Source organism: Agelaius tricolor, unplaced genomic scaffold, assembly GCF_023055355.1.
Source record: "Agelaius tricolor isolate 1412-34295 unplaced genomic scaffold, bAgeTri1.0.p SCAF_2, whole genome shotgun sequence".
In the NCBI taxonomy this organism is placed as follows: Eukaryota; Metazoa; Chordata; class Aves; order Passeriformes; family Icteridae; genus Agelaius; species Agelaius tricolor.
In genome coordinates, this window is record NW_027269262.1 from 16,506,187 (window position 1) to 16,524,986 (window position 18,800).

The 18,800-nt window shown below is 35.3% G+C and overlaps 1 protein-coding gene across 3 annotated transcripts in view; it reads left to right on the forward strand.

Moving 5' to 3' along the window:
• The window catches only part of CDH9 (cadherin 9), a 99,840-nt gene that overhangs the window by 26,585 nt on the left and 54,455 nt on the right, over positions 1-18,800 (forward strand). For 2 of the 3 annotated variants that reach the window (XM_071453680.1, XM_071453670.1), the window contains exon 2: positions 4,859-5,174. In XM_071453680.1, coding sequence (XP_071309781.1) covers positions 4,944-5,174 — 231 coding nt within the window. In that variant the 5' untranslated portion in view covers positions 4,859-4,943. Of the gene's footprint in view, positions 1-4,858; positions 5,175-18,800 lie in introns of those variants that run through there. The other variant, XM_071453689.1, reaches the window with a different exon arrangement.

Sequence of the window (18,800 nt, forward strand, 5' to 3'; positions counted from 1 at the left end):
TTATTCTCTAAAGATCTTTGGTCCTCTTAGAGGGAAAATCAAATTAGATGTTTATCATAATGTTCAGTAGACACATTGACCCAGAATAAAAAGTGTTTCTTTACACCTAAAAGCTCCAGTCATCTCAAAAATAAAAAGCAGGAAAACATGGGCTGTAGCTTGATTTTTTTGTTTTTGTTCTTGCTTCATTCTTCTTGACATTAAGGATGCTACCTTTACGTAGTAAAGTCCTACTAATTATCAAGGAAATCAGTAGAGGGCAGCACTACACAGAAAAACCACATGTTTAAAGCAATCTCAGTTTAACTTCTGCCCTGGCTGGGACAAAACATGGGAAACTAGATTCCTTTGAGAAAAAGACCTCTCTGAAAAATTGGTGTTGTAAGAGATAATTTCTTCTATCAGGGTCAGAACACCTGTGCATGGTGCACCGAGTTCCTTGGAATAGGAAAAGTTGGTCTTACTTTTCCAGGCCATACCAGAATCCTTTGTTTCAGCATTAAACTCCACCTTCTGAGTCTACAGAACACAACTCCTGACTGGCTTGAACAGCTGACGTGAGACAAGATACATAAGCCAAGGACAACCTTGAAGTATTTCTCTGAGTACAAAGAAAAGAGTAGCATAAACCCCTCCTGCATTTAAATGAGTAGGGCAAATAGTCTTTGGACAGAAAGGAATGAGGGCAATTTCAGGAAATTAAAAATGTGCAGTTTTGAAATAACAAAAATTAAGCACTTGAAATTTTATTTACATTTTAAATTATCACCAGACTGAACATGCAATCATACATCTTTAGAAGGACAAATGAAAATATATTGATGTCACCCACCCTTCTCTGTTACAAAAAAAATGTAAAATCAAAGTAGACTAAATCATCTGAGTGTTAGATTTGTCTAGGTTTTGAATTAAGGATATTTTGAAGCAAAAATTTGAACTCTTTGGCATTTTTTAATAACTTCTTTTTCACAGCAGTCTTTCAAGACTTAGAGGTTTTAGAAGAACACTTTTAGTATTTTTAATAATTTTTTTGATTCAACTATGCATTGAAATTTCACCAAATGTGCATGTTATTTTTAGGAATTTTTGCTTAGTTTATGGCTGGTTATGTCTTACTGCAGAAAAGATGGTAGGACCCAACCAATTAGAGAAATAAATCAGTCATGACCTTAAGTATATAAAAACACAATCTTTATCAGAATAGTTACATTACAACACATAGTTCATATTAAGTCAAAAGTAATCAAATCCAACATTTGATTAATATGAATTTTTGAATATAATCATTCACAATGTACAGAAGAGGATTCTTGAGCTACAGTCCAAATGCAAGAGCAAATGAAAGAGCACTATTTGAGGACACATCAAGCAAGAATATCTCCAGAAGTGAAAAGAGACTGTGGTGGTTTGACAGGAAATGTGTTTTTTGGGATGCTGTGTTTGGGCCAGTGGATATTCAGACTTTAATATTGGCATTTAACCTGGCCATTGGGACATGGATTCACCTCTGAGAACACGGGGTTAAAAGCAGAGCTCTCCCCTGGGAGGGTCCTTTTGGGTTTCCGGCGGGAAAGAGTTCGGGTCTCTGCCCCGGCCCAGCTGCTGGCTGGGCAGGGGGAGGGGAAAAGCCATGTGGCCGGGAGAGGTAGGCCTGAGCCCGGGGGTGGAAGGGTGGAAGAGAGAGAGAGAGAGAGAGAGAGACACCGGGAGCCATCGGGCAGCCCCCCCTGAGAGACACAGAGAGAGAGAGAGAGAGAGAGAGAGAGAGAGAGAGAGAGAGAGCCGCTGCCTGGGACTGTAACCTTGAGACTGGATAAACATGGGCCTGTGCCGGCAGCACGGCTGGGACGGAGAAGAAGGGGGGGTTCAGCCGGCCACTTGTAGGAGCTTTTAACCCCTTTTCGGAGAATGAGAACTTTACAGATCATTGACCTCTCCTGGAAGATAGAGTGGAAGATGAGGAAGGAAATGTGCAAGTGTGAGAGAGGTCTGGGTGAGTGAGAGATAGTAGAAGAGTAGAGAAGAATCCTAGTGGGAAGAGATGATGGAGTGGCTTTTGCTGGACTCTTTTTGTATAGCCATGGACAGAACCATGTTCCTTGTGATACAGAGACTGCATTCTAGGGGGAGGCAATGGCCACAGAACCAAGAGGGTTCAGTGTTGGTGCCCCTCGGCCCCAGGGGGTGAAAAAATATGGGGGGGACAGGTGTCCCAAAGGAGAGACTGTGGGGACAGGTGTCCCAAAGGAGAGACTGTGCCTTTTTTGGAACAGGACAAAGCATCCTTAAAAAAGACACCCCTAGAAGCAGCTCTGGTCCATGTTCAGTGGTGAGAGCACTGGACATGAAAGGAAGAAGTCACTACGGCAGATGTTCTCCGGGCAGTGCCACGAGTGACACGGAAACACACGAGGCTTCAGCTGTGTTTCCAGGGGAAGCCCATGGTACAAGAAGGACTCCTCTCCTCTTGATGAACTGAGGATTGATTGCCTGAAGGGTGGTTCTGGACTGAGAGTTGGTGATTTGAGGAATAGATGTATTGTGTTGGAAATTTGGTGGGGGGAGGAGGAAATGTATTTGTAAGGTTTTCATTTTCCCTGTGTGTGTGTGTTCCTTTTTATCTGTAGTTGTAGTGTAGTTAATAAAGTTTTGTTTTCTTTCTTCCCTAAGTAGGAGCCTGCTTTGCTTATTCCTGGTCACATCTCACAGCAGCTACCAGGGAGAGGGTATCTTCATGGGGGCACTGGCATTGTGCCAGTGTCAAACCATGACAGAGACTCAGGAAGAGTCACTGGACAAAGTTGATAGTCTGATTTCTGAATACAGTATTTCCAAAGGTTCCTGTTGCTGCCTACTTTCATTCTGCAGTACCTTAAGCAGGATCTAATTTACAAAGCATCAAGAGGCCCTTCACTCTGCCTCAGATGATGTAGTGGAAAGGATTTGAAATAGAAAAAATGATGTCTTATGCTCTACATTAATAAATAGCTTTATTCAGTGATAAAACCTACTTCAGTCTAGTATTATACAAGGAATTCAAGGCATCAAACTTAAACATGGATGGAAGATTAGCTGACTTCAGGGTTTTTTTTCTTTTGATCTGTATCCAGTATATTTCAATCACAAGACAAGATCATCATGTACTAAACATGTTCTTCAGTTAATGTCAAAATTTACTGGTGTTAAATAACCACAGAAGAGTTGCACTTTGCCCCTCTGCCTGCAGCAGTAACATACTGAGCATTACAAGGGAGAAAACCGGAATTCAAATAAAACACATTCATGAATGTATGCTAAGATCTATGTACCTTCATGATTTTATGCAAATTAATTTACTTAGTGCTTTGATTCTTCAATTAAAATAAAAAGCAAAAGAAAACAACTTTTCCTGCATGATATACATGATCTTCTGCATAAATATGACACCTATTAAGTAGCTTTCTTTTTGTTTTCTAACATGATCTTAGAAAGTGATAAATATTCCCAGCCTTCATTTCTTGCTCAGCTAAAACTCTTTTTGAAGTTACTAAAATGCTTATACTTTGATCCTCCTTCAGAATTGCTGGTTAAGACACTGAGTCCATGCCGAATATCATCATTTTAAGACAATTTCACACAAGGGCACAATTCCAGTAATTTAATCATTAGGGCCTTTAGAGTACAATTCAATAAATGTTTTCCATTAAATAGTCTTGGTTCTCAACTGACTAAAAATTTTCACAAAAAGCATTTTATTTCCAAAATGCACTTTTGTACAGAAAAGAATACCTTCCCATCTTCTATAAAAATCCCAAACAAATAAACAACAGAGTGAAAATAGTCGTTGGTAATGTTGGGTTGCAGAAGAAAGGGGGATAATTTTGTATGCTTTTTTATAAATTTCAAAATATCTGAGTGTTGTGGCCTCACACTACTATCACTGTTAATGGACCAGGACTCTCAAAGAAAATGTACTTTTGCTTTTGAATTGTTTTTTTATGATTTCTGTAATATACAATGACAACTCAGCTAAAGATATCCTTAAGCAAAAGTAGAATTAATGTGAAAAAGTTTATGGAAAACACAGGGATATCAGGCACTTCAGTTGCACTGCCAGATAAAGAGTATGAGATTGATTTTGTTTAATAAATATTGCTTACAAGCCTCACAGAAAATATCAGAATAATTTTCAGAAAAATACCAATTACAGTACGGTTCTATATAATGAAAATTCCCATTCATTCAGACCGATTCAGGGAAAAATGAATTACATTCCAAATGGAGAATGCTTTTCCAAATACAGAGTTATATTAACCCCAGCAGGATTCCTATGAACCCACAGTTGTCTAACAAGTACTTTTTGTTCTTGTTTAAAGAATCTGTGGAGGGCATCAATAATACTTGACAAATTTCATTTTATGACTTCCTTTCTGCAGAAATAGAAGATCATCTGGACAATTGGGGGCTAGCAAAGGGGAAGAATGGGATGTATTAATCACAAAGTAACAGAGAATTTAGATTTGCAGCCAGTTCTGAAGAGATACTAAGGGAAGATAGCATCAGGCTGAGCTGGAAGAGATTAGGTTGGAAGATTTCTTATTTGGGCTCTTTCCTTGTGTCAGGATGCTGCTGGTAGCTAAAGCTTTCAGAGAAAGTATTTTACTCAGCTTGTGTTTTAAATTAATGTCTATGTACTGTGTGAGTGAACTAGTATGAGATGAAAAAAGACATTAAAGAACTTGACTTAAAACTCTCTGAGTAATTTTCATGGTTATTTGTCATTCCCATGGGTTATTGTTGGGATCACTAGACTGTGTTCCTGTTTCCTTAGGGAAAAGAGTTATTGCAACTTATACAAACACTTTTCTCTGTCCCCTAGGTTTTTCTTACAAAAGGAATATAACATTTGAAAAATTTGTTCTGGTGAATTATTAGAGGAGTGGAGGCTAACAGCGTCTCTGGAAATGATGAGGACTCACTCCTTTCTGACAGTTTTGCTTTGGAGCTCTGTGTTTTATGTGGTTCATATGACACCATCCCAAAAAAGGACTAACAAGCACTCACACAGTGAAAGGATAACAGGATTGCCAGAGAATGATGGAAAAACACTGCACCGCACCAAGCGTGGTTGGATGTGGAATCAATTTTTCTTGCTGGAGGAATACACAGGTCCAGATACTCAGTACGTGGGCAAGGTAAGCCTTGTGTTTAAAGGATTCTTTAAAGGTGTTGCATCTAACACCCTTGGTACTTTCACTCCTTCTCCACAGCTGTTTTGCTTTTTGTACAGCAGTGGTCCCAATTTCTCGTTATGTCAAAGCACACCACAGATCACCTGAGGTTCCATGATTGTTCAAAGGTGTGAGAGACACAACGAAGTTAAGTAAAAAAAGAAGGGAAACTGTTCAGACTAAAATGTTCCAGTTTCTTATTACATATGCCCATTCAAGTTTTATAACTTTCTCAACTGTTAAGGATAAATATTCGATAAGAAAATATAAAAGTTATGATTTCATTCATCTACCTTGTGGCTTTTTACCAGAGTGCTGGGCTGTATACTTTCTCAAGTGAAATATACAGTTCTGTTACAATAGAATTACTGTCTCTCCATGATTCCAAGTAGGGGTTTGAGGGAAAAAAACATCTGGGGTTTGTGATTTCTGAAATAAACAAAAAATTTTATTAATGAATTGTAGGGTTTTACATTCTTTGAGATCTATCTCTGTCAGATGTCGTCAACAATGGCATCCCTGAATTCCTGTTGTCTCCAGTCCTACCTTTTCTGATAACATGACACTCAAAAATTTCTAGATATTTAGCCCTCTGGTGTCTCACCATCCACAGATCTGACTTATGGTCTAGTATAACCAAGTCATCTTTATCAAGATCTAGAATATCAGAGATCTAGAATACACTCAGAGTAACTTAAAATTAAGGAAATGTTTATCTTAATGGCTTAAATAAATAAATGTCCAATTCCGTTTCTGTCATTCATCCACAATGCTGTCACTAGCTCTTATTATCAGGTAACTCTCATTTTCAGGTGCCTAGCTACTAAACTGATTTGGACATTTGTAGATAAAAGCTCCCAAATATTTTTGAACATTAGCTAATATCTCTGGTTGTGGGAGACATGATCATCTGGAAACCATGAAAATCATCTCCCTATATTAAGAAACAAATGTCAAAGAAGTCAGCCCTTGTAACTAAAAACTTGATTCTTACCTTGTTCATGCCAACACCTGTACAATTCTGTTTTCTATTAAATTAATCTAACGTGAAGTGGCAGAAATAAGACAAAAGCAAATAATACAATTGCTAGATCTGTTTATCAGTGTGTAAAAGTTTTGTTGTAGGCAAAAGGGTCTCCAATAAAGGATGAACTAATTTCACAGAGATACTTCTAAAAACAACGTGTTTACAAGTATTATTGAATATTGAGTAGACTTGGAAGAAAACATACAAAAAGGTGCACAATAATTCAAACTCCATATCTGTAAATCTATCTAGACTGATAGAAATAGACTGATATTTTAGTAGAAATCTGTCATAAAGGAGAAGCGAATGTCAAACATTAGAGCTGCTTCCAATTTCAGTCCCACTGAATATAGATGAATGACCTCAAAATACTTTAACACTCAAATAAATTAAGCTTGCATCAAGACCATCACCACCATCCCTGTTTCACAAAAGGAATGCTTATGTGTTATATTGCAACAGATGCAAACTTATCAGAGTAAGGTAGGATTGCATCTTACTTGTTCTAAACTAACAAAAAATTATTGGACCTTATTACCATAGACCTAAGTCCAGGAAGAAAAACCAGAGGGCTGTAGAGCAGATGGATCTCAGATGTTTCACTTCTTTTAACTCAAACTACTTGTTGATATTTTTTACCCTTTACTACAAAATATTACAGAAAGACCCCTGAGACAGGTCAGCATCATTGATTAACTAAACAGGTGAAAATTACCCCAAATATTATTCTGTGTTCCAAAGAGGAATTGCATTGAACTGATGAACTCCATGTGTTTTCATTGATTTTATAACAGTTTATACCATGGTGAAATGATCCCAGTTCTTTCCTCAAAAATAATAAAAAAAACCCTATATATAACTGCGTAAATCCATTTTTAGCTAGTTCATATTATTGTAGGTACATGTGACATACAGCACCAAGAGGGAACTGCTACAACAAGAAGGATTTTTTAAAGAAATAAAAAGCACCCCAACAACTTCATTGAACAAAATTATTCTGAGAAAGGCTTAAATCTCAGGTTTAGTATTCTCCTCTTCAATGTGATGGTAATTAGCAAACTAGTGTGTGTGAAGTAAGACCACTTTTATTCCAACCCATGGGGACTAGTTCATAGCAAGCATTCTTTCTTATCTATCCCCTCTTTAATATGGATATGCACAGGCGGACGGGTTTCTGGGGTAGAATAACAAATCTGGTTCTAAAATTTAAATAAACTGAATTAAGAAACTTTATCATAAAATAAACATCTAGGGGATCATAGCCATAATATTAAAAAAATTATTAATTTTTATAGTTGGATTGCTTGCACCCACCCTTCAAGGATGGGGGATACATGCAGAATAATTGCCTTGTGAATGTGATGGGTGTCAAGGTAAATCCAGACAATTTACAGTATGCCCTCCTCACATCTTTCTTTCCTTCTGCAAACTCAGGATTCATGTCTCAAACCCAGGTGAATGCATTAAATACATTGTTTATAAAATGCATAGGGAGATAAACTTTGCTCTAGAGAGTTTGCAAATGAAATATTCAGTCAGACATATGCAAGGTAAGCAGTAGAGAATCCCATTTAAAAAATTAGACAAGAACAAAAAATAAATTCTAAAATATAAAAATAGCTACGTTCTTTCAAAATGTCAGTTGCCTAGTGAGATGCATGTCTAAATCCGATTATTAGTAGGAGGAAATTTCAGAGGATGTAGTGAGAGAAACTGTAAAACCTGATTCTGCCTACTAAGAATTCACAGAAAAAGTGGATTACAATATAGTATTGACAGTTAAATTTGTGAAATTATTTTCGTTTTGAAGGAAGAAAAACAACCTGATAGGTTTTTTTGTTATAAAATAAGGTCTTGAGAAAATAAACACCTGACTGTATGTCATATCTGGGAATCTCTTTTTCTTTTGCATGGGAGGGGCCATAGATCCAGCCTCTTAGCTGCTACTAACTTTAAGCCCCTTGCAGAACCTGAAAGTCAAAACACTGATCTTTTATGAGAAAAATTGACCAGATCTACTCACTTCCTAACAACCTATCCAAAGACATAATTATCTTAAAAATGGACAAGCAGTTCAGGAAGTATTAAAATGCTGGTAAGGAAAAAACTTGCACAGAAGGCTCTAACTAAATACCCTTCAAGGAAAAATTAGTTTTGTTTTCCAAACATAATATTGATTTTATATGTCTCCATTTCTAAATGACATAACTGATACCCACTGAATGGACATCACTTGTGCAAAATGCCAAATACCTTTAACTCCACTCCTTATGAAATATCCCTAGACAAGAATAAATAGACCTGATCAAAATCATGAGCCATTTTGGAAAACATGGTCCTTTATGTTTTTGCAACAGTATATTGAAATGATTTCAAGAGATGAGATTTTCCTTCCTTTAAGTCACCCAATTACTTTTCTCTACATTGAAGCTCTCCTCTCGCTGTATCAAACAGGCACCTTGTTAATAAAAGGCTGCTAATCTTGATGGACAGATAATGGGTGAAGTACCATGCAGTATATGTCAGAAGCAATCATAAACATTACAACCCAACACCTGCCATATCCCAGAATTTTAAAAAGAAGAAACAAACAAGAATAATTTTTTTTTTCACACCACCTGCAACTTTTCTTTCTCATAATAAAGGAGGAAATACAAAATAAAAAAATAAACATCAGTGCTCAATATTAACTGCTTATGAGTAAACTCCTGTTTAACAACTTCTCTAAAAACAAATTAACTAGGTTCTGCATCTCATAAGCAGCATTTAAATTGGATCAAAACTCAAGAATTATCTCTATTCTATCATCAGTTAAACCAAGTAATTTGTTTCATGACATTTGTTTGTGTGTCTTAACAAGATGTAAAAAGTGAAAAGAAAAATAGTGAAAGGATAGTTTTCTGTTTTGGTGTTTTGTTTTTTTTTTTTTTTTTTTTTGTGAGGGAGTGGAGGTGTTTGGTTTGGTTTTTGGAAGGGCAGGGTACAACATATATTTAAATGCAGCCATTTCTTTCTTGTAATCTACATTTATAAATATTCAGACATCTGCAAGTAAGGTTGTATGACATAGCAGTCTCTCTTAAAAGAGAGAGACAAAACCAAAAGAACTCAATTAAACTCCATAAATAATTATTTACTTAATAAAAATTTAACTTAAAAACAGGAAAAGAGGTATCACTGAATTGCCAACCTCACCAGACTTGGTTATTTTTAAAAAATATTCACTCAAATGTCCCTTTGTACCGAACAGTTTTGAGGTTTTTTTCCTTATTAATTAATGGAATTTGATAGTATTTTCTTGTAAATATAGACTGTAAATATCTTAATGGCTGGAAATATTATTTCACATTACTTTGCTCTCTGCCTTTGGTAGACCTACCAGTCCAGAGTAAGCTCACTCTTAATATGAAAAGCAGCAGAGAAGTTGGAGACCTGAGAGCAGTAAAGCACTTTCTTCGTTAGTCTTATCCTCATTTATTCATGTCCTCCAAACATGTTGCTGAGGCCTTGGCCATACTTAACCTCAGCTCTGAGCAGCTGGGAGGAAGAAGCTTATGGCCCACAGGGGTGACCCAAAAAAGCTGGCTCTTGGCAACACTGCAGTGCCCAAACCAGCAATAACCTCAGTTGCTCCATCCTGAAGCATAATGTTCTCTTCCACAGCAGTTTTTACTGATTACCTAATACTATTTTCTTTGTGTACTGAATTTTTATTTTTATCTTGCATTTGTAGTGAGAGAGAGAAGTTACTTTTTTACTTGCAACCTAAATCAATTTATGAATTTTTTCCATAAGGATTTCTTTATAGCATTTGCTACTTTCCCTCTACAGAGACAGTTTAAGAGTGACCTGTAAGGATGAGAGCATATAAAGATGCACAATGCTTTCAGTGTTTCAAGTGTGCTCTCTACTTTGTTATAGCTACTGTCCATTTGTCCTCCCTGTAAAACTATTGCAATCAGGCCATCAATCAATGCAACTAGAAACAGAATGTTTTTTGATATCTTTAAACTTAGCACTATGGTAAATTAAAAAAAAAAAAAAAAAAACAAACCAAAAAAAACTACAAAAACCCCCACAGAATCATTTAAAAAATCATACGTTTCTATCACTTAAAGATATAATTCAACCGGGGGAAGTTTTCATCATATCTTTAATATATTCCATCTAGTGTGTATTGTATCCCAAAGCCACCTTATAAATCACTTTTGAAGAAGGCATAATACCATATTTTCATTAGAATCTTTGTTCCTAAAGTAAAACCAATATTTTAAGATTGAATAAAATATGAAAAATTAGTAGGGTGTCCTCTTGTCTTTCCTTTCTCAGACCTCAAGTTTTTCCTTGTATTTGAGTAAATATAAGGAAATAATGATATATCAAAATAGAAAAGGGAAAAAAAAATACAGTAAATACCAAAGAAATAAGAAAAACAGTCTAACCAATATTTAAAAAATACAAAAGAGAAAACTTCTTTGATTTGGAAATTAATAAATTATCTCCACTTACACTGCATTCTTCAGTTAGCACATTTTTCAATAAATATTTGATCTAGTTTCAAGCAGCCATATCCTAGGCAGACGAACCACCAAAATGAAGCTAAAATTGAAGCAGACAAACGGAAGGGGAAAAAAATTTTAAAATTGCCACAAGATGTCCCTGTCTTAGACACATTCATAAATTAATTGCGAACACCCATACAGAGCCATAGTTTTACTTGTTTAAAAATTATTTATTTTCTGGAGGCTTTCAACATAAACCTTATTAAAAAATTGCTGGAGGTAAAATTTATTTTTGTCAAACAACAATAAAAAAGAAAGTCTTCAATAAATTTTATTATTTTAAAAAGAAGGCTGGAGGGCCAGGGAAGAAAATGATGAAAGACAAATGTTACATCTTCCAAACACAATGGGACTCTGTTTTTCTAGAAAGGGCAGCAGGAATTTCTGACAACACATTTTTGATTGAAGTTTGAAAAACAGTGACAGAGATCACTAATAGTGATTAGAGATCTAATCACATCATGCATAACCCAAGTATAAACTGTTTAAATAGGAAATATCTTGCATGTTGCATTGCAAGAATGGGTCTAAGCTAGAATTTTGCTGTCAAATTTGATCATATTTCACATAAAATAAAGAATTATTTTTGAAAACAACTGCAATGATCAGAGGCTTCAAAGACATGAATAACAAGAGTGAGTTGGCATTGTTTGGTACAGATAGAGCAGCTGTCATGAGATCTGACAGCTTCTGTTTCTTCAGCTACATAAAAGGCTGTTAAAAAAAACAATCTGAAGTTCTTGTCATGTTCAGGGTGAGAAGTTGGGTTCATATTGTCATAAAGTTGATTTACACTTATCATCAGGAAAAAGTTTTTTGATGTTAAATACCGTCAATACAGTTAAGTACTAGGTAAAGAGCTCTCAGAGAGACAGCATTGTATTGATACTGGAGGTTTTCATGACAAACCAAAAAAAAACCACATGCCAGAATGGTGACAATGATACTACCCAGAAGCTGAAGTCTGTGTTTCTCTTTAGGGCCCTGGCTGTTCTGTTCTCAAGGATTCTGTGTGTGTTTTTCAAGTTAAACGGCTGAATCAGCTAAACTTTTTTTGAGAAAAATGTAAATAAAACAAACAAACAAACAAAAACCAAAAAAAAACCAAAACAACCCACCAAAAACAAAAAAAAACCCCATAAATATAAGAAATGAGGAAATCCTCAAAGCTTTCATGGCAAATTTCCCCTTTCTTCTTTCCCTTGTTTTTTCCATTTCCTTGTCCCTTCTTCTCCCCTCTGGGGACAGAACATCCAGACTGCAATGATTTTCAATTTAAAAATAATAAAACAGGAAGCTACAAAATATGTACCTTAGTGGATACTTAATGGAAAAGGGGAGTTTTCAATGTAATTTTTGAAAATTTAGCAACACTAACTGAAAAGTTCACCCATAGCAAAAATGCAGGTCTTCTAAAAAATTACTAAGCTGCTTTTAAAGTTAAAGTCAATTCATGACAATTCAACATAGGCAAAACCAGCAATATTTCTCCAATTCTTTTCCCTCTCTTCCTCTATGCTTCTCTCAAGTGTGGAAAAAGTTATGTTCACCCAATACCCAACCTAGCAGCAATGGCATGGAGTCTACTTTATAGTTCTCCTCAATGTTTGTTCTTGGCTTAGTCACAGCTACCCTTCCCTGTGGATGTCCTGAGTGTGCTCAGAGCACTAAAGGGGTGGGACCAGACAGCAGGAATGGGGCAGCCTCCCCTGTGGAGTTCGCTGGAATTGAGCATGTTGACAAACTAATAAAAAAGCAAGGCTTGAAGTAAAACCACCTATTTTAAAGACACGGTGGGCATGGAGAATGGAGTTGTCTTCTGTCTGCAGTGGTAATTTCCAGCTGCCAGTTAAAACATAATTTTCATTTTAATAAAAATGGTTTTTCTGAGCTTAAATGTCTCTTGCTCTATATGTGAAAAGGCCTAACAAGGTCTAGCTTGAAGATCTATCTGGCTCAGGAACTTGGCACAATAGGTAATTGTTATCCGTAGAATAGCTCTATCTTATTAAAGCTTCCTTGGCTAGTATTTCTTAATCTTGTAGCATTAAGCCTGGGAAAAGAAGATTAGACCAGTGGCAATCTGCAGACCTATCATTATTTATTGTCAGGCAATCATTTATTGGGCATGAAAAGGTGGGAGGCTGAGGAAAACATGTTTTGTGAGATATTTTTCATTAGGTTGCTTATTTATTCCCTTGATTACATTATGGGAATGGTTCTGGAGAGAGAAAGTGCTTTGACTACATTGTGGTTTACTGGTACCTGCCAGCCCAGTGATAGAGTACAAAAGCCATCAGAGCAAAACAGTATGTGACTACCTAAAAAGGTCGATTTGGCAGCATCAGAGGATGGTATTGTGCAATGTCTTGTCTGTCAGGGAGAGGGTTATGAATAGTCATCTTGACAACAAATAGAGAAGCTGTCAACAAGCATCTGCCAAGAACAGCGTGTTCTTCCTATGTGTGCCCGATACATCAAATACTGTGTATTGCCGGAATCACCACACATTTCAGTCTTCTGGAACTGGAAAAAAAAAATGTTTGTCTAGTCCATGTAATTGGCCAATTAACCACTATGCTGGGTATCAATCAAAAAGGAACCTGTGTACTCTTATCAGTTTTGGAAATACATAACCATGGTCTGATCATTGCTGTATGTATTGCTGTAACAGCACAAACACACTGCGCAAACTTCTGCTCACTCTTACATCAACCTAGGGTCAAGAAACACTGCTCAAATCCCTCTTTTCTCTTTTTACATAACAGAATGTAGTAAAATTAACAAGAAAGCATTACAACCTCCATGAACATTTCAGAAGTCACAAATTCCTCTCTGTCTTTCTTCACATTTCAGACACAAGTATGCCCTTTCAGATGGAAGCCACTATAGCAGTTTTTTCAAATTTTGAAAGCAAGGAAATGACAACCAGGGTGATAATATTATTTGAATCATTTAACTGAAAAGAAGCTTTGTTACCTATTCTCCATTTCCATAGGAGGAACTTAAAGAGAAATGGCATCAATTATCCCTTACTTTAGTTGTAAAGCTCTTGCCAGAATCTCAAAGAGGTTGTTAGAATGGTTTATTCAGGTACAAGAAGGAATTTTTGTCCCATATCCTGCCATAAAACAAATAATTGGTAGTGCTGGAAATAATTATTAATAAAATTTGACTAAATTTTTTTTAATATAAATTTTATTTTTTCCATCTGTAAATTGTAATTGCCAACAATTCTCTAATGAAGCTTTTCCTCAGAACATGTCTGTGTATGAGTTGTTCCCACACAATATTACAAAAAAAAAAAAAAGCTCTGGAATAGAATGACAATAGCTATGAAGTATTGGGCTGAATGGTACATCAGGGTACACTATGAAAAGGAGAACAATACAGAACCAAATATTTACTATCTACCTACTTGGGAAACAGTGCCTGAATTTTTGATATAATTGATTGCTTTAACTTTTCCTAAAGCATAACAATGACCACAACAGATACTAAATGGGATACTGTTATACTTCTACTCAAGCATTCATAAAATTAATCCAACTTAAAATTTGTATTTGCTATCACCACCTGTAGCCATTTTTGACCTTTGAAATTGTAGCTGTTACTACATATTACTGATTAAGAGCTGAATTAAACTAAATTTCCAAATATTGAGAATAAATTTGGTTCTTATAAAAAGTTCTGGTTTACAACTTCTATGAAGTTAAAGTGGAATTAAACACTAATATATCACACTGATAAAATTTTGTAAGTTCTGATGTCACCTTTAAAATGGTGCTCTTCTGATAGCTGAGTCTTACAGGGATTGTGGAAGTAAACATATTTTTCTTTTTAATAAGCATTTCTGATGAATGAACCCTGTCAAATACCCGGAGGTAACAGAGCATTAAATGTTTGTATACAACAGGTAGCTGACTGATAAGAACAAATTAAGAAATGAAAAATAAAATACTAAAAGTATTTGCTTTCCCTTTCTCTCTACCATTACATTATTTGCATTTAAAAGGGTGAGATTAATGTCCCTGTAAAACAATAATTTAAAAAAAAAAGGAAAAAAAAGACTGTATGTTCTGCGCAAAACAAGTGACTAAAAGAAATAAACATTTGTCTTTAATTTTAAACCTATATAAATTAGATATAAACAATTGGTGTGGACAATAAAATGAATTTAAAGAGGAATTTGGCATGGAAACAAATATTTCTGTATCCATCATCACTGAAGGAAATGGAAGGAAGGTTGTTGCAAGAAAGCAAAATAAATCATATAAGTGTGTTGAGTTATTTTTTAATTCTAAATTTCACATAACACGCAAATACATTAATCTCTGAAAAGGCTAGTAATTATGGAATGGAAGAGGCCACGGTTTGATTGCCACAGACTCCATATGAAAAATTTAGAATCACATACAGAAAGGCACGAAGTGAAGGGAAAAATATGAATCTATAGAAGAAGAAATTCTTCAGTGCCTCCAAAATACGGAGGGAAACAGGAATCATCCATTCTGTTTTCATCTTATTATAGATACTGCAATTAATTTTCTTTGTAGTTCCGGTGGCTAAATCTGGTCTAACTCCATGTTGTGCAAAAGAAAAAGAAGAAACAACCCCCCTCTCTCCCATAATTCAAAGTCCTTTTATTGTCCTAAAAATTATGAAAATATATGTGTATGTGTATATCCATGTAAATCACTGGTTTATCTTCAGGATAAAGAAAAAATTTACATTGACCTCTTTGACGTGAATAAAAGAGAAAAAGATAAGTCAAATGTTAAAATCGTGATTCTAGGATTAATAATTTCCACATTCATAAGTATAATTCAATGGAATTTATCAAAGTATTTTACATTAAATGAACATCACCTATGGTGAGACAGGCACTGACAAAACATCTCTTCTGAGGAGGAGAGAACTGCAACAAAGTTGCTGGAGCAGTGATTTGAGGTCACAGAACAGGTCAATGACAACAGTTTGATGCAGTATGGAATAGGGACAATTTCACAGACTGGCAAGGCTTATCTATTTGGAGAAATCAAGACAGAAAGGAGAGCATTCATCAAGAGTGAAAACAATTTGAAAAAAAGCACATCTGTTCCCTTATTTTATTAATAACAAAATCTCAATTTCTATCTTAAAATCTATTTTCACATGATTAACAAGATCATGGTCAACATTTGACTCCAGTTGAAGATGCAGGATAATTAGCAAAACAATCAGTTTTATTATGTGTGCTGTGACCTTCTCCAAAGGACAGAGAATTTCCTTAGACAAAAATAGATTTCAGAAAAGAATAGAGACAGTCATCGTTAAATTCTCCAGTTCTCTCCCTACAAAATTTTTTCATAAAGTTATTAGAACATTACCATCAATGCATTCAGAATTTTATCTGCCTTAACCACATGCAAATGCTTTGACAATTCTTGCTCTTGAACTAATAATATAACTATTCCCTTATGCACTTCCTGGTGTTTTTTCTTTTTCATTAATATTTGCATTAAAAAACTTTTATTTTTTAAATCCTTCCTAAATATCTCCTGCACTGTCTAATTTCTCCTTCTTAATCTCATTTCATCTGACCAGTTGGCAGATTCAGCTATTAAATTAAACATGAAGCAACACTGTTGGTGTACAGGGCTTTAGGCTTGGTTTGGGCCTTACACTTTGATTTCTCTAGGCACTACTTCTCTCTCATGGAGTTTTCATCTGAAGCCCCAGGGAGCCTTGTCCTGGCTCCCCTCTAAGCCACAATCTTCATGTTTGATCAGACAGGTACAATCAGCCTGTGGTTTATGCAGAATCTGAAGTCCATCTCAGGCACCCTCCAAATGCAGTTACACTCATCAGTTTCTGTTGTGCCATGGAAGACATTAAGGAGTGTTGATAACCATTCCAGCCACTGCCTTGTCTTTACCCTCACTGAGCAAGTTTTCAAATTTTGAAAGAAGATTTAAAAAAACTATATAAGTAAGTAATGCAAATTTAAATAAATGCAAAATGAGTGAACAAATAAGAAAAAGAAAAAAATAGATGAAAAATTTTTTCTTAACTAATGGTTTTCATGATACTCTTCTTGAAAAAATAGCTTCCCCTAGGAAGCTACCTTATCCTAACACAGATTCAAGGCTTGGTTCTTATTATGTCCTGTCCTGATTAAAACCTTTTTCTTTGATATACCTACTTTTGAGACTCTCCCAGATTTTTCCAGGGGTTGGGCATATGCTTGTCTTGGAGCAGACATTGGGCAGGGGAATTGCACTCACACTGATGAAGGTATGACATGGATAGTTCTACAGGATACTTTCACTGACTACTCGTGAGTTGGTATGACAATTTACATTTTCAAGACAGTCAGCAGAACAGAGAAACAGTATAATTTAAAACAGCTATAATTATAAACAGTTAATTAAAATTAACTTTAGTAAATTTGTAATTATAAACAGTTAATTGAAATCAACTTCAGTCTGTGTTTTTCTTTTTTTCTTTTTTTTAATCAACATTGTCAACAAACAATCAGTAATAAAGGACCTTAGTGATAATTTCAACAATGACCTTGTCTTCTTTCCAGTACTGTTCATCTGAAAATTTGTTTTTAGATAAACATTTAAGACATTTAATGTAGCACCACATAACAATGAAATTCTGAAATTACTATTGAAGAATGAATTTATTTCTTCTTGGAGGTGTGCACAGTGTCCACAAAATATTTTTTTACTAGTTTGCAAAGCAGGATGTTAGGAAAAATATATCATTTTAGAATTAATCTTTGTGGTAGAGGTCGTTCCGAATCAATAAGCATGAAACTCAGCATAATAACTTTTCAGATTTGAAATGAATTTGTGTAAAAACAAGTATGTTTTAAGGAGAGTAAATAATATATTTTGAGTATTTCTGGAAACTACATATCCAGCAGCTTAAAAAAAATTCCAGTCAGCAGGCCTATAGTTTGGTTTTGTTTGCTTGGTGCTGAAATCCTGGAAGTCTGTTTACATATTTAAGGCCAAAAAAGACTCTGATCATATTAGCTTACATCTCAATATCCTACTATTCCATTATACTCTATGACTTCCTAAAAACCATGCAGTCTTGATCAGTGCACAACTGTCTATAAATATATATATATATGCACATGAAATTATGATCAGAAATGACAAAATGTTCAAATATTCCTGTTACTGATATATTCTTGAGGTTGTTGTGGATGACCTCATTCCTGGAAACACTTAAACACTCAGTATATTGAGTCAATACAGTCCTTGTTCAAAGTTAGGGCAATGAATAACCAGACAAGTTAAAGGGCATCAGATTCCCAAAAGAAAATAGAAGAGAACAAATCATGAAACCAAATGCTATTATTGGTATTATAATCTAAAAGAAATTATTATTTTTTATATTATAATCTAAAAGATATTATAATCTAAAAGTTCTAAATTCTGGGGTCAGGGAGGCAGGGACACTAACATAATCAAAAAATACAGTGGTCAGAATGACTACTCTCTTAAACCAGCACCTCCTGCTGCCTCTGAGATAAAGTACTTGGCTAAAAAACCATTGGTCTCCCCTATTAGAGTATTTCTTATAAGCTTATTAGTATAGAGCTGAGCTCAGAGCAATTAGTTCTGCAGAGGGTAGGGGATAATCCATCCATACGACAAACTCATGTTGCTTCTAGGTCAGAGCTTTTATTCCTGCCAATCTCTGTGCACATCTTTTGGAACCAAAGAACATTTTGAGTGCCTCTAAAACAGCAAGGAAAGTCATGCACCCAGACAGATTTCACTCAGGAGTTTCTGGTGAAAGAAAAATCCATGAGAAAGATATCCTCTGCTATTGTGAAACCTTTAAAATAATGATGGATTTAACACCTTTTCTAAGGATTGATTAAAGTGGCAGTGCTTGGTGTTATGATGTCATAATTTCTGACCTGTGGACACAATTGATGACTGAAGTCACCTCCTGTAAATCTGTGTCTTATGTTATGGAACAGACAAATGTCTG